Consider the following 16185-nt stretch of genomic DNA (forward strand, 5'->3'; position numbering starts at 1 on the left):
AGACCATGGGGATCAAAAAAGACCATGGGGCTCAGTAAAGACCATGAGGATCAAAAAAGACCATGGGGATCAGTAAAGACCACGTGGATCAGTAAAGAGCATGAGGACCAGTAATGGCCATGAGCATCCGTAAAACCCATGGGGATCAATAAAGACCATGGGGACCAGTAAAGACCATGGAGATCAATAAAGACCATGGGGATCAGTAAAGACCATGAGGATCCGAAAAGATCAGGGGTTCAGTACAGACCATGGGGATCAGTAAAGTCCATGGAGATCAGGAAAGACCATGGGGATCAGTAAAGGCCATGAGGATCAGTAAAGTCCATAGAAATCAGTAAAGACCATGGGGATGAGAAAGGACCATGAGGATCTCTAAATATCATGGGAATCAGTAAAGACCATGGGGATCAGTAAAGACCATGGGGATCAGAAAAGGCCACAAGGATCAGTAAAGACCAGTGGGATCAGTAAAGACCGTGAGGATCAGTACAGACCACTGGGACCAGTAAAGACCATGCGGATCACTAAAGATCACAGGGATCAGTAAAGACCGTGAGGATCAGTAAAGACCATGCAGATCATTAAAGACCACGGGGTAAGTAAAGACCATGAGGATCCGTAAAGACCATGGGGATCAGAAAAGACTACAAGGATCAGTAAAGACCATTGGGATCAGTAAAGTCCATGATGAACAGTTAAGACCATGGGGATCAGTAAAGAACGTGAGGATCAGAAAAGAATGTGAGGATCAGTAAAACCATGGGGATCAGCAAAGACCATGAGGATCAAAATAGACCGTGGGAATCAGTAAAGACCATGAGGATCAAAAAAGACCGTGGGAAGCAGTAAAGACCATGAGGATCAAAAAAGACCCCGTGGATCAGTAAAAACCACGATGATTAGCAAATACCATGAGGATCAGTAAAGACCACGAGGATCAATAAAGACCGTAAGGATCAGAAAAGACCATGAGGACCAGTAATGGCCATGAGCATCCGTAAAACCCATGGGGATCAGTAAAACCATGGGGCTCAGTAAAGATCATGAGGATCAAAAAAGGCCATGGGGATCAGTAAAGACCACGTGGATCAGTAAAGACCATGAGGATCAGTAAAGAACGTGAGGATCAGAAAAGAATGTGAGGATCAGAAAAGACCATGGGGATCAGCAAAGACCATGAGGATCAAAAAAGACCGTGGGAATCAGTAAAGACTATTAGGATCATAAAAGACCGTGGGAATCAGTAAAGACCATGAGGATCAAAAAAGACCCCATGGATCAGTAAAAACCACAAGGATTAGCAAATACCATGAGGATCAGTAAAGACCACGAGCATCAGTAAAGACCAGAAGGATCAGAAAAGACCATGAGGACCAGTAATGGCCATGAGCATCCGTAAAACCCATGGGGATCAGTAAAACCATGGGGACCAGTAAAGACCATGAGGATCCGAAAAGATCAGGGGTTCAGTAAAGACCATGGGGTTCAGTAAAGACCATGGGGATCAGGATAGACCATGGGGATCAGTAAAGAACATGAGGATCAATAAAGACCATGCAGATCAGTAAAGACCACGGGGATAAGTAAAGACTATGAGGATCTGTAAAGACCATGGGGATCAAAAAAGACCATGGGGCTCAGTAAAGACCATGAGGATCAAAAAAGACCATGGGGATCAGTAAAGACCACGTGGATCAGTAAAGAGCATGAGGACCAGTAATGGCCATGAGCATCCGTAAAACCCATGGGGATCAATAAAGACCATGGGGACCAGTAAAGACCATGGAGATCAATAAAGACCATGGGGATCAGTAAAGACCATGAGGATCCGAAAAGATCAGGGGTTCAGTACAGAACAAGGGGATCAGTAAAGTCCATGGAGATCAGGAAAGACCATGGGGATCAGTAAAGGCCATGAGGATCAGTAAAGTCCATAGAAATCAGTAAAGACCATGGGGATGAGAAAGGACCATGAGGATCTCTAAATATCATGGGAATCAGTAAAGACCATGGGGATCAGTAAAGACCATGGGGATCAGAAAAGGCCACAAGGATCAGTAAAGACCAGTGGGATCAGTAAAGACCGTGAGGATCAGTACAGACCACTGGGACCAGTAAAGACCATGCGGATCACTAAAGATCACAGGGATCAGTAAAGACCGTGAGGATCAGTAAAGACCATGCAGATCATTAAAGACCACGGGGTAAGTAAAGACCATGAGGATCCGTAAAGACCATGGGGATCAGAAAAGACTACAAGGATCAGTAAAGACCATTGGGATCAGTAAAGTCCATGATGAACAGTTAAGACCATGGGGATCACTAAAGACCATGGGGATCAGTAAAGACCACGAGGATCAGTAAAGACCATGGGGATCAGTAAAGACCATGGGTTTCAGTAAAGAACACGAGGATCAGTAAAGACCATGGGGATCAGTAAAGACCATGGGGATCAGCAAAGACCATGAGGATCAGAAAAGACCAGGGGGATCAGTAATGACCATGGGGATCAGTAAAGACCACGTGGATCAGTAAAGACCACGAGGATCAGTAAAGACCACGTGGATCAGTAAAGACCATGAGGATCTGTAAAGAATGTGAGGATCAGAAAGGAACGTGAGAAACAGTAAAGACCGTGAGGATCAGTCAAGACCTTGGGGATCAGTAAAGACCACGAGGATCAGTAAAGACCATGGGGATCGGCAAAGACCACGGAGACCAGTAAAGACCATGAGGACCAGTAAAGACCGTGAGGATCAGTACAGACTACTGGGACCAGTAAAGACCATGCGGATCACTAAAGATCACAGGGATCAGTAAAGACCGTGAGGATCAGTAAAGACCATGCAGATCATTAAAGACCACGGGGTAAGTAAAGACCATGAGGATCCGTAAAGGCCATGGGGATCAGTAAAACCATAGGGATCAGTAAAGACTATGAGGATCAGTAAAGACCACGGGGATCAGTAAAGACTATGAGGATCCGTAAAGGCTGTGAAGATCAGTAAAGACCATGAGGATCCATAAAGACTGTGAAGATCAGTAAAGGCCATGGGTTTCAGTAAAGACCACGTGGATCAGTAAAGAATGTGAGGATCAAAAAAGACCATGGGGATCAGTAAAGACCATGGAGATCAGCAAAGACCATGAGGATCAAAAAAGACCATGGGGATCAGTAAAGACCATGAGGATCAAAAAAGACCATGGGGATCAGTAAAGACCATGGGGATCACTAAATGCCAAGAGGATCAAAAAGAATGAAAGACTCAGTATAGACTGTGAGGATCAGTATTGACCACGGGGATCAGTAAAGTGCATAAGGATCAGTAAAGACCATGGTGATCAGTAAAGACCATGGGGAACAGTAAAGACAGTGAGGATCAGTAAAGACCAAAGGGATCAGTGAAGACCAAAAGGATCAGAAAAGACCATGAGGACCAGTAATGGCCATGAGCATCCGTAAAACCCATGGGGACCAGTAAAACCTTGCAGACCTGTAAAGACCATGGGGATCAATAAAGACCATGGGGAACAGTAAAGACCATGAGGATCCGAAAAGATCAGGGGTTCAGTAAAGACCATGGGGATCAGTAAAGGCCATGGGGATCAGTAAACACCATGGGGATCAGGAAGGACCATGAGGATCCGTAAAGACCATGGGAATCAGTAAAACCATGAGGATTAGTAAAGACCGTGAGGATCAGTAAAGTCTGTGAGGATTGGTGAAGACCATGGCGATCAGTGAAGTCTGTGATGATCAATAAAGATCATGGGGATCAGTAAAGAACATAGTGATCATAAAGACCACAGAGATCAGTAACGATCGTGATGATCAGGAAAAAAAGTGAGGATCAGTAAAGAATTTGAGGATCAGTAAAGTCAATAGGGATCAGTAAAGACCATGGGGTTCAGTAAAGTCCATGACGATCAGTTAAGACCATGGGGATCAGTAAAGACCATGAGGATCAGGAAAGAATGTGAGGATTAGTAAAGTTTGTGGGGATCAGTAAAGACCATAGGGATAAGTAAAGACCTTGAGGATCAGAAAACACCATGGGGATCAGTAAAACCATGAGGACTAGGAAAGGTCATGATGATCAGAAAAGACCATGTGGACGAGTAAAGACCATGAGGATCAATAAAGAATATGGGTATCAGTAAAGTCCATGGGGATCAGTAAAGACCACGAGGATCGGTAAGGACCATAGGGATCAGCAAAGACCATGAGGATCAGCAAAGACCACGTGGATCAATAAAGGCCATGGGGATCAGTAAAGACCAAGATGATCAGTAAAGACCATGCAGATCAGTAAAGGCCACAGGGATCATTAAAGACCACTGGGATCAGTAAAGTTCATGTGGTTCAGTAAAGACCATGGGGATTAGTAAAGGCCATGGGGATCATTAAAGACTGTGAGGATCAGTAAAGACCACTGGGATCAGTAAAGACCATAGGGATCAGTAAAGGCCATGGGGATCAGTAAAGACCAAGAGGATCAATAAAGAATGAAAGGATCAGTATAGACTGTGAGGATCAGTGAAGTACGTGAGGATCAGTATAGACCATGGGGATCAGTAAAGTGCATAAAAGATCAGTAAAGACCATGGTGATCAGTAAAGACCATGGTGAACAGTAAAGTCCATGACAAACTGTTAAGACCATGGGGATCGGAAAAGACCCCGTGGGTCAGTAAAAACCACGAGGATCAGCAAATACCATGAGGATCAGAAAAGACCATGAAAACCAGTAATGGACATGAGCATCCGTAAAACCCATGGGGATCAGTAAAGACCATGGGAATCAGTAAAGACAGTGAGGACCAGTAAAGACCAAAGGGATCAGTGAAGACTGTAAGGATCAGAAAAGACCATGAGGACCAGTAATGGCCATGAGCATCTGTAAAACCCATGGGGATCAGTAAAACCATGGGGACCAGTAAAGACCATGGGGTGAATAAAGACCATGGGGATCAATAAAGACCATGAGGATCCGAAAAGAACAGGGGTTCGGTAAAGACCATGGGTATCAGTAAAGACCATGAGGATCAGGAAAGACCATGGGGATCAGTAAAGGCCATGAGGATCAGTAAAGAACATGGGGATCAGTAAAGACCATGGGGATCAGTAAAGGCCATGAGGATCAGTAAAGAACATGGGGTTCAGTAAAGACCATGGGGATCAGTAGAGACCATGAGGACCAGTAATGGCCATGAGCATCCGTAAAACCCATGGGGATCAGTAAAACCATGGGGACCAGTAAAGACCATGGGGATCAATAAAGACCATGGGGATCAGTAAAGACCATGAGGATCCGAAAAGATCAGGCGTTCAGTAAAGACCTTGGGGATCAGTAAATACCATGGGGATCAGGAAAGACCATGGGGATCAGTAGAGGCCATGAGGATCAGTAAAGACCATGGAAATCAGTAAAGACCATGGGGATGAGAAAGGACCATGAGGATCTGTAAATATCATGTGAATCAGTAAAGACCATGGGGATCAGTAATGACCATGGGGATCAGTAAAGATCATGAGGATCAGAAAAGACCATGAGGATCAGGAAAGACCACGTGGATCAGTAAAGAATGTGAGGATCAGAAAAGAACATGAGAATCAGTAAAGACTGTGAGGATCAGTCAAGACCTTGAGGATCAGAAAAGACCACAAGGATCAGTAAAGACCATTGGGATCAGTAAAGGCCATGACGAACAGTTAAGACCATGGGGATCAGTAAAGACCACGTTGCTCAGTAAAAACCACGAGGATCAGCAAAGACCATGAGGATCAGTAAAGAACATGGGGATCACTAAAGACCACAAGGATCAGTAAAGACCATGGGGATCAGTAAAGACCATTGGGATCAGTAAAGACGATGAGGATCACTAAAGACATTGGGGATCAGCAAAGACCATGAGGATCAGAAAAGACCACGGGGATCAGTAAAGACCATGGGAATCAGTAAAGACCACGTGGATCAGTAAAGACCACGTGGATCAGAAAAGAATGTGAGGAACAGAAAAGAACGTGAGAATCAGTAAAGACCGTGAGGATCAGTCAAGACCTTGGAGATCAGTAAAGTACACGAGGATCAGTAAAGGCCATAGGGATCAGCAAAGGCCGTGAGGATCAGAAAAGTCCATGGAGACCAGTAAAGACCATGAGGACCATTAAAGACCGTGAGGCTCAGTAAAGACCACTGGGATCAGTAAAGACCATAGGGATCAGTAAATGCCATGGGGATCAGTAAAGACCAAGAGGATCAATAAAGAATGAAGGGATCAGTATAGACTGTGAGGATCAGTGAAGTACGTGAGGATCAGTATAGACCATGGGGATCAGTAAAGTGCATAAAAGATCAGTAAAGACCATGGTGATCAGTAAAGACCATGGGGAACAGTAAAGACAGTGAGGACCAGTAAAGACCAAAGGGATCAGTGAAGACTGTAAGGATCAGAAAAGACCATGAGGACCAGTAATGGCCATGAGCATCTGTAAAACCCATGGGGATCAGTAAAACCATGGGGACCAGTAAAGACCATGGGGTGAATAAAGACCATGGGGATCAGTAAAGACCATGAGGATCCGAAAAGAACAGGGGTTCGGTAAAGACCATGGGTGTCAGTAAAGACCATGGGGATCAGGAAAGACCATGGGGATCAGTAAAGGCCATGAGGATCAGTAAAGAACATGGGGATCAGTAAAGACCATGGGGATCAGTAAAGGCCATGAGGATCAGTAAAGAACATGGGGTTCAGTAAAGACCATGGGGATCAGTAGAGACCTTGAGGACCAGTAAAGACCTTGAGGATCAGAAAAGACCACAAGGATCAGTAAAGACCATGGTGATCAGTAAAGTCCATGACGAACAGTTAAGACCATGGGGATCGGTAAAGACCACGTGGGTCAGTAAATACCACAAAGATCAGCAAAGACCATGAGGATCAGAAAAGAACATGGGGATCAGTAAAGATCACAAGGATCAGTAAAGACCCTGGGGATCAGTAAAGACCACGAGGATCAGTAAAGACCGAAAGGATCAGAAAAGACCATGAGGACCAGTAATGGCCATGAGCATCCGTAAAACCCATGGGCATCAATAAAGACCATGGGGACCAGTAAAGACCATGGAGATCAATAAAGACCATGGGGATCAGGAAAGACCATGGGGATCAGTAAAGGCCATGAGGATCAGTAAAGAACATGGGGATCAGTAAAGACCATGGGGATCAGTAAAGGCCATGAGGATCAGTAAAGAACATGGGGTTCAGTAAAGACCATGGGGATCAGTAGAGACCTTGAGGACCAGTAAAGACCTTGAGGATCAGAAAAGACCACAAGGATCAGTAAAGACCATGGTGATCAGTAAAGTCCATGATGAACAGTTAAGACCATGGGGATCGGTAAAGACCACGTGGGTCAGTAAAGACCACAAAGATCAGCAAAGACCATGAGGATCAGAAAAGAACATGGGGATCAGTAAAGATCACAAGGATCAGTAAAGACCCTGGGGATCAGTAAAGACCACGAGGATCAGTAAAGACCAAAAGGATCAGAAAAGACCATGAGGACCAGTAATGGCCATGAGCATCCGTAAAACCCATGGGCATCAATAAAGACCATGGGGACCAGTAAAGACCATGGAGATCAATAAAGACCATGGGGATCAGGAAAGACCATGGGGATCAGTAAAGGCCATGAGGATCAGTAAAGAACATGGGGATCAGTAAAGACCATGGGGATCAGTAAAGGCCATGAGGATCAGTAAAGAACATGGGGTTCAGTAAAGACCATGGGGATCAGTAGAGACCTTGAGGACCAGTAAAGACCTTGAGGATCAGAAAAGACCACAAGGATCAGTAAAGACCATGGTGATCAGTAAAGTCCATGACGAACAGTTAAGACCATGGGGATCGGTAAAGACCACGTGGGTCAGTAAAGACCACAAAGATCAGCAAAGACCATTAGGATCAGAAAAGAACATGGGGATCAGTAAAGATCACAAGGATCAGTAAAGACCCTGGGGATCAGTAAAGACCACGAGGATCAGTAAAGACCGAAAGGATCAGAAAAGACCATGAGGACCAGTAATGGCCATGAGCATCCGTAAAACCCATGGGCATCAATAAAGACCATGGGGACCAGTAAAGACCATGGAGATCAATAAAGACCATGGGGATCAGTAAAGACCATGAGGATCCGAAAAGATTAAGGGTTCTGTAAAGACCATGGGGATCAGTAAAGTCCATGGGGATCAGGAAAGACCATGGGGATCAGTAAAGGCCATGAGGATCAGTAAAGTCCATAGAGATCAGTAAAGTCCATGGGGATGAGAAAGGACCATGAGCATCTCTAAATATCATGGGAATCAGTAAAGACCATGGGGATCAGAAAAGACCACAAGGATCAGTAAAGACCACTGGGATCAGTAAAGTCTGTGATGAACAGTTAAGACCATGGGGATCACTAAAGACCATGGGGATCAGTAAAGACCATGGGGATCAGTAAAGACCATGGGTTTCAGTAAAGACCACGAGGATCAGTAAAGACCATGGGGATCAGTAAAGACCATGGGTTTCAGTAAATACCATGGGGATCAGGAAGGACCATGAGGATCCGTAAAGACCATGGGAATCAGTAAAACCATGAGGATCAGTAAACACCGTGAGGATCAGTAAAGTCTGTGAGGATCGGTGAAGACCATGGGTATCAGTTAAGACCATGAGGATCAGTAAAGACTGTGAGGATCAGTAAAGACCACGGCGATCAGTGAAGTCTGTGATGATCAGTAAAGATCATGGGGATCAGTAAAGAACATAGGGATCGTAAAGACCACAGAGATCAGTAACGATCGTGATGATCAGGAAAACAAGTGAGGATCAGTAAAGAATTTGAGGATCAGTAAAGTCAATAGGGATCAGTAAAGACCATGGGGATCAGTAAAGTCCATGACGATCAGTTAAGACCATGGGGATCAGTAAAGACCGTGAGGATCAGGAAAGAATGTGAGGATCAGTAAAGTTTGTGGGGATCAGTAAAGACCATAGGGATAAGTAAAGACCTTGAGGATCAGTAAAGATGATGGGGATCAGAAAACACCATGGGGATCAGTAAAACCATGAGGACTAGGAAAGATCATGATGATCAGAAAAGACCATGTGGACGTGTAAAGACCATGAGGATCAGTAAAGAATATGGGGATCAGTAAAGTCCATGACGATCAGTTAACACCATGGGGATCAGTAAAGACCACGGGGATCAGTAAAGTCCATGCGGAACATAAAAGTCCACGGCAATTAATTAAGACTGTGAGGATCAGTAAAGAATGTAAGGACCAGTAAAGAACGTGAGGATTGGTATTGTCCCTCAGGATCAGTAAAGAATGTGAAGATCAGTAAAGAACTTGAGGATCAATAATGACCAGGGGGATCATTAAAGACCATGGGGGTCAGTAAAGACCATGGGGGTCAGTAAAGATTGTGAGGATCAGTAAAGTCCATGACGATCAGAAAAGACCATGAGGATCAGTAAAGACTCTGAGGATCAATAAAGTCCATGAGGATCAGTAAAGACCATGAGGATCAGTAAAGTTGTGAGATCAGTGAAGGCCATGGGGATCAGTTAAGACTATGAAGATCAGTAAAGACCACCGGGATCAGTAAAGACCGTGAGGATCAGTAAAGACCACGGGGATCAGTAAAAACCACGGGAATCCTTGGGGATTAGTAAAGACCATGGGGATCGGTAAGGACCATGAGAATCAGTAGAGACCATGGTGATCATTAAAGTCCATGAGGATCAGGAAACACCATGGGGATCAGTCAAGTCCGTGAGGATCAGTAAAGACCATGGGGATCAGTTAAGACCATGAGGATCAGTAAAGACTGTGAGGGTCTGTAAATACCACGGTGATCATTAAAGATTGTGAGGATCAGTAAAGACCACGGTGATCAGTAAAGATTGTGAGGATCAGTAAAGACCACCGGGATCAGTAAAGACCGTGAGGATCAGTAAAGACCACGGGGATCAGTAAAAACCACGGGAATCCTTGGGGATTAGTAAAGACCATGGGGATCGGTAAGGACCATGAGAATCAGTAGAGACCATGGTGATCATTAAAGTCCATGAGGATCAGGAAACACCATGGGGATCAGTCAAGTCCGTGAGGATCAGTAAAGACCATGGGGATCAGTTAAGACCATGAGGATCAGTAAAGACTGTGAGGATCAGTAAAGACCACGGTGATCAGTAAAGATTGTGAGGATCAGTAAAGACCACGGTGATCAGTAAAGATTGTGAGGATCAGTAAAGACCGCGATGATCAGTAAAGACCATGAGCATCAGTAAAGACCACAGGGATCAGTAAAGACTGTGAGGATCAGTTAAGACCATGGGGATGAGTAAAGACCATAGGGTGCAGTAAAGACCATGAGGATCAGTAAAGATTGTGAGGATCAGTAAAGAGCGTGAGGATCAGTAAAGACTGTGAGGATCAGTTAAGAGCGTGAGGATGAGTAAAGAACATAGGGTGCAGTAAAGACCATGAGGATCAGTAAAGATTGTGAGGATCAGTAAAGAGCGTGAGGATCAGTAAAGACCACGGCGATCAGTAAAGACTGTGATGATCAGTAAAGATCATGGGGATGAGTAAAGACCATGGGGAGCAGTAAAGACCATGGAGATCAGTAAAGAACATGGGGATCGTAGAGACCACAGAGATCAGTAACGACCATAATGATCAGGAAAAAAAGTGAGGATCAGTAAAGAATTTGAGGATCAGTAAAGTCAATAGGGATCAGTAAAGACCATGGGGATCAGTAAAGTCCATGGGGATCGGTAAGGAATATGAGAATCAGTAGAGACCACGGTGATCATTAAAGTCCGTGAGGATCAGGAAACACCATGGGGATCAGTCAAGTCCATGAGGACCAGTAAAGACCATGGGGATCAGTTAAGACCATGAGGATCAGTAAAGACTGTGAGGATCAGTAAAGACCACGGTGATCAGTAAAGATTGTGAGGATCAGTAAAGACCACGGTGATCAGTAAAGACCATGAGCATCAGTAAGGACCACAGGGATCAATAAAGACTGTGAGGATCAGTTAAGATCATGGGGATGAGTAAAGACCATGGGGTGCAGTTAAGACCATGAGGATCAATGAAGACTGTGAAGATCAGTAAAGAGCGTGATGATCATTAAAGATCATGAGGATGAGTAAAGACCATGGGGCGCAGTAAAGACCATGAGGATCAGTAAAGCCCAAGAGGATCAGTAAAGACCATGGGATTCAGTAAAGACCACAGGGATCAGTAAAGACCGTGAGGATCAGGAAAGAATGTGAGGATCAGTAAAGAATGTGAGGATCAGTAAAGAATGTGAGAATCAGTAAAGATCATAGGGATAATTACAGACCATGAGAATCAATAAAGACCATGGGGATCAGTAAAGATCATGAGGATCAGTAAAGACCACAGGATTCAGTAAAGACCACAGGGATCAGTAAAGACCATGAGGATCAGGAAAGAAAGTGAGGATCAGTAAAGAATGTGAGGATCTGTAAAGACAGTGAGGAATCAGTAAAGACCACGGGGATTAGTAAAGACCATGGGGATCAGTAGAGACCATGGGGATCAGTAAAGACCATGGGGATCAGTAAAGATCATGAGGATCAGTAAAGACCACGGGATTCAGTAAAGACCACAGGGATCAGTAAAGACCATGAGGATCAGGAAAGAAAGTGAGGATCAGTAAAGAATGTGCGGATCTGTAAAGACAGTGAGGAATCAGTAAAGACCACGGGGATTAGTAAAGACTGTGAGGATCAGAAAAGCCCATGAGGATCAGTAAAGACCATGGTGATCAGAAAGGACTGTGATGATCAGTAAAGAATATGGGGATCAGTAAAGTCCATGGGGATCAGTAAAGACCATGAGAATCAGTAAAGTCCATAGGAATCAGTAAAGACCGTGAGGATCAGTATAGACCATGGGGATCAGTAAAGACTGTGAGGATCAGTAAAGTCCGTGAGGATCAGTAAAGATCATGGGGATGAGTAAAGACCATGGGGAACAGTAAAAACCATGAGGATCAGTAAAGACCATGAGAATCAATAGAGACGACGGTGATCAATAAAGACTATGAGGATCAGTAAACACCATGGATATCAGTAATGTCCATGAGGATCAGTAAAAACCATGAGGATCAGTAAAGACCATGGGGATCAGTAGAGACCGTGAGGTTCAACAAAGACCAGGGGGATCAGTAAAGTCCAGAGGCATAGGTAAAGATCGTGAGGATCAGTAAAGACCATGGGGATCAGGAAAGACCATGGGGATCAGTATAGACCACGGGGATCAGGAAAGACCATGGGGATCAGTAAAGACCTTGAGGATCAGTAAAGACCATGGGGACCAGTAAAGACAATGGGGATCGGTAAAGACCATGGGATTCAGTAAAGACCACAGGGATCAGTAAAGACCATGAGGATCAGTAAAGACAGTGAGGATCAGTAAAGATCATGGGGATGAGTAAAGACCATGGGGAACAGTAAAGACCATGAGGATCAGTAAAGACCATGGGATTCAGTAAAGACCACAGGGATCAGTAAAGACCACGTGGTTCAGTAAAGGCCACGGGGATCAGTAAAGGCCACGAGGATCAGTAAAGACCGTGAGGATCAGTAAAGACCATGGAGATCAGTAATGCCTATTGAGATCAGTAACATCTTTTGAAATTAGTAACGAATGTGGGGAATATTAATTACAGTGGAGAAGAGAGAACTCCGAGAGGGAGTGCCAAAAAAATATTTAGCTGATGCTGAGTTCCAAGGGGAAGAAGTATGAGCAACATATGGATGTGTCAAATGTTTTCAACTTTGAAAAGAGATGTTTCAGAGTGAAGGTCCTGAAGACAAATAACAGAATTGGGACTGTAAATAACAAATAACAAATATCAATGATGTGTCATTTGCTGGACTGGGCCGATAGCAAAAAGTATTTCTTTGCACAGATGATGAGTAACAGCTGAATGGGTTTGAAGACCGCTTGGTTAAAAGCAGGGGAGCTGGCTGATTTATAGAGGAGCTGGATGCTGCACAGGAAGATGATAAAGTTTGTCTTCCGGAAGATGACTGGGAATGTGCTATAGGGCCTGTCAGAACCTATTTTGCACATACCCAACCTTCGCTTAACCATTTTTTAGCTCAACTAAGTGGCATGTGCTCATTTTAGATTAGCTGATGAAAGCTGTAATGTACATCGAGTAATGTCAGGGACTATGCAATCATTAACTGCGCTTGTGCGGAAAATAAACTGATCCAAACACTCCATGCAATTGAAAACTTTGTAGTGTCTGTATCAAAAATGAATGGATGCATTTGGGCCATTTACCTGTCATTTTTGTGATACATTTGCTTGAATCAACAGATTGCTGAATCACTCATAACACAGTTGTTTCAGTACCATATACGTTACGTTGAGATTACGAGAATTCACTCTACCATGTGTGTCTTAGCACAAACTGAATATTGCATTCATCAATCAGTGTTTTCCCTCCCACCATATATTCTCAGTGAAAAGGTAAACATTCACATTCCTTCAACACTTGGTGCAATTGTCAGAAGAGCCAGCTATTTTGGGGTCAATATGTGTCAACATATCAGAGTGAGAATGTCAGTCTTCCAGCTGTGGCTCTCCTGTAGCTGAAAAACTGATCCTTGAAGCCAGTTTCCATCCAATGAAATTGCACTTTTTTTTCAACTGGGTCTTATCTTCAGTAGTGAAGGGGATAAAGTAACAAACAAGCGAAGCATTGTGTTAGAATTTCATTTTTGGAAGAAGGAATTTCGAGGAAGAAGATACATAGGAACAGGAGTAGGCCATTCAGCCCATTGAGCCTTCTCCCCTATTCAGTTAGATCGTGGCTGATCATCTACCTCAACAACACTTTTCCACACTTTCCCTATATCCCTTGATGTCATTAGTATCCAGAAATCTATCAACTTCTGTCTTGGACATGCTCAATGATTGAGTTTCTGCAGCCATCTGGGATAGAGAATTCCTATACACTAGGCAGAAAGGTACAATTAAAGTAAAAATCAAAGGATGGAGGACTTTAAACGGGCTGCAGTGGTTCAAGGAGGCAGCTCATCACCACCTTCTCAAAGGCAACTAGGGATGGACAATAAATGCTGGCCCAGCCAATAAGCCCACATCCCCTGAATGAATGATAACAAAAAATGGCAGAAATGGGGCTGGAAGAGAGGCACGATAAGATTTCTCGAATCAATAAGTTAGCTCCATTGGAAATGCGATGATACAATTAGACACAGGACCACTGGGCTGGAGAAAAAAGCCACCTGAGATTCCTTGAGTTGATCACTGCCCTGCTATCCTGCTGAGTATCGTGAGGTAAACGTCACACTGAGCTCTGACTGTGCCCCCATGATTCAGTTACCTGGCAACACTCATCCTGGCTTACCCACAATAATAACTTGCATTTGTGTAGCACTTATAACATAGTAAACCATCCCAAAGCACTTCACAGGAGTATGTGGCACAGAGACACATAAACCAAACTAAGACAAGGCCTAAAGCTTAGCCAAAGCAGCAGTTTTTTTTTAACAGTTTCTTAGAGATGAGAGCGGAGGGGAGGTGGAGAGGTTTAGCGAGGCAATTCCAGAGTTTAGGGCCCAGGCAGCTAAAGGAGGGCCGCCAACGATGGATAATTTAAATTGGGGATCCTCAAGAGGCCCGAATTAGAGGAATGCTGATATCTCGGAGGGTTGTGGGGTTGAGCAGTTACAGGGATAGGGAGGGACCAGGCCAAAGAGTGAACACAGAGCAGCTGCCTGGGGATTCAAGCAAGAGCTTTGTACCTCCCTTCCCTTCAGGAGAACAGAAAAAGTAATTGTAAGGAATAAAGGAGAAAATGGTACAATGAATGGAAGTTGAAAAAGCAGGTGACACGGTTGTGAGCCAATGAGTGTGAGGCGAAATGGGATTTACAGCAGCAAACAGTCTATTTAACATTAAACAGTCTATTTTAAACAGCTTGTAAAAGGAGTCTTACGAACTGCAGCACAGAGAGCTCAGGCTCGGAACTGCAGCAAAACAGGGTGGATTTTCCAGCAACATGCAATCAGTGGAGGATGGCAACATGATACAACTTAGATGCATAAAATTAATGCAAGTCACTTCACTGCCATGCATTCTCCATGTGTGATTGATGGGGGAATTCATTTTCCATTCCTGTTGGGGAACTGTGGTGTCACTATATGCAGCCTAGTGAAAGACATTAAAGAGATGGCAAGTGCCTGATTATTGAATTTGTGTGAGTTCAAGCCCTGAAACAGTATATTGTTAAATGCTGCGCCATTGATCTGCCATGTTGACCTTTGACGACTTGTCAAATCTGAGATCACGGTATTGGGAAAGTCGATGTTTGCTCTGAAATTCTGGAATTAAATGAAATATTACTGTTTATTCCTCAATAACAGGAAGGCACGAGCACAAGAACCAGAGGAAGATAATAATGAACTTCAAAAAACAGATGAAACACCTGGAACAAATGATGAGGAGATTGTGATTGAGAAAGGGATAAAGAACGAAGCTTTCATCACAGAAGAGCAATTGAACACGGAGATGTAAACCCACCAAATGCCCAAACCTTTTTGTTCTCTAACCCCAGACTTATCCCTAGACTATCTTTGGACTCATGGAAATTATACTGAATTATTTAATCATGTTTAATTATCACTGTTAATATCTATTATTTCTGGCAACAGAATTAGTCCAAGCTCTGCAAAGTTTTCTCTGCTCAATCTGGGCTTTATAAGTCCAACTGGCCTTACCCTTCTGATCTCAACATAGACAGTAATGCGTATGTGAAGTTGCTCAAACATGGCCCTAAGAAATCTAGAAATAAGCAATTTTGCTATGGTCGCTTTTCAGAAGCAGTGTAAACTTCTCAGTATCTCATTGAGAGCGTTAGTCATCGGTTCCCTTTGGAATGGGAGCGGACATTGATGTGGACAGATGGAGCCAGCAGGAATTGACCCTGATCAGACATCTTTACACGTATTGCCTTGGACATGTTGTCCATAGGCCCGATCCTACGATGACCCAAAGCTGTGCTTTATGTTCAACTGTAGTCTGCTTATCTCAACAGAGGTGGAAAGATGAGA

The 16185-nt window shown here is 43.9% G+C and overlaps 1 protein-coding gene across 1 annotated transcript in view; it reads left to right on the plus strand.

Annotated features, from left to right (window-relative positions):
• Positions 1–15723, plus strand: part of ace2 (angiotensin I converting enzyme 2) — a 121319-nt gene extending 105596 nt beyond the window's left edge. The window contains exon 18 of the mRNA XM_041210916.1: positions 15499–15723. Within this exon, the coding sequence (XP_041066850.1) occupies positions 15499–15649 (151 nt within the window). The 3' untranslated portion in view covers positions 15650–15723. The remainder of the gene's footprint in view (positions 1–15498) is intronic.
• Positions 15724–16185: the final 462 nt, after the last annotated feature.

The sequence above is a fragment of the Carcharodon carcharias genome, chromosome 18 (genome assembly GCF_017639515.1).
Source record: "Carcharodon carcharias isolate sCarCar2 chromosome 18, sCarCar2.pri, whole genome shotgun sequence".
Taxonomy (NCBI): Eukaryota; Metazoa; Chordata; class Chondrichthyes; order Lamniformes; family Lamnidae; genus Carcharodon; species Carcharodon carcharias.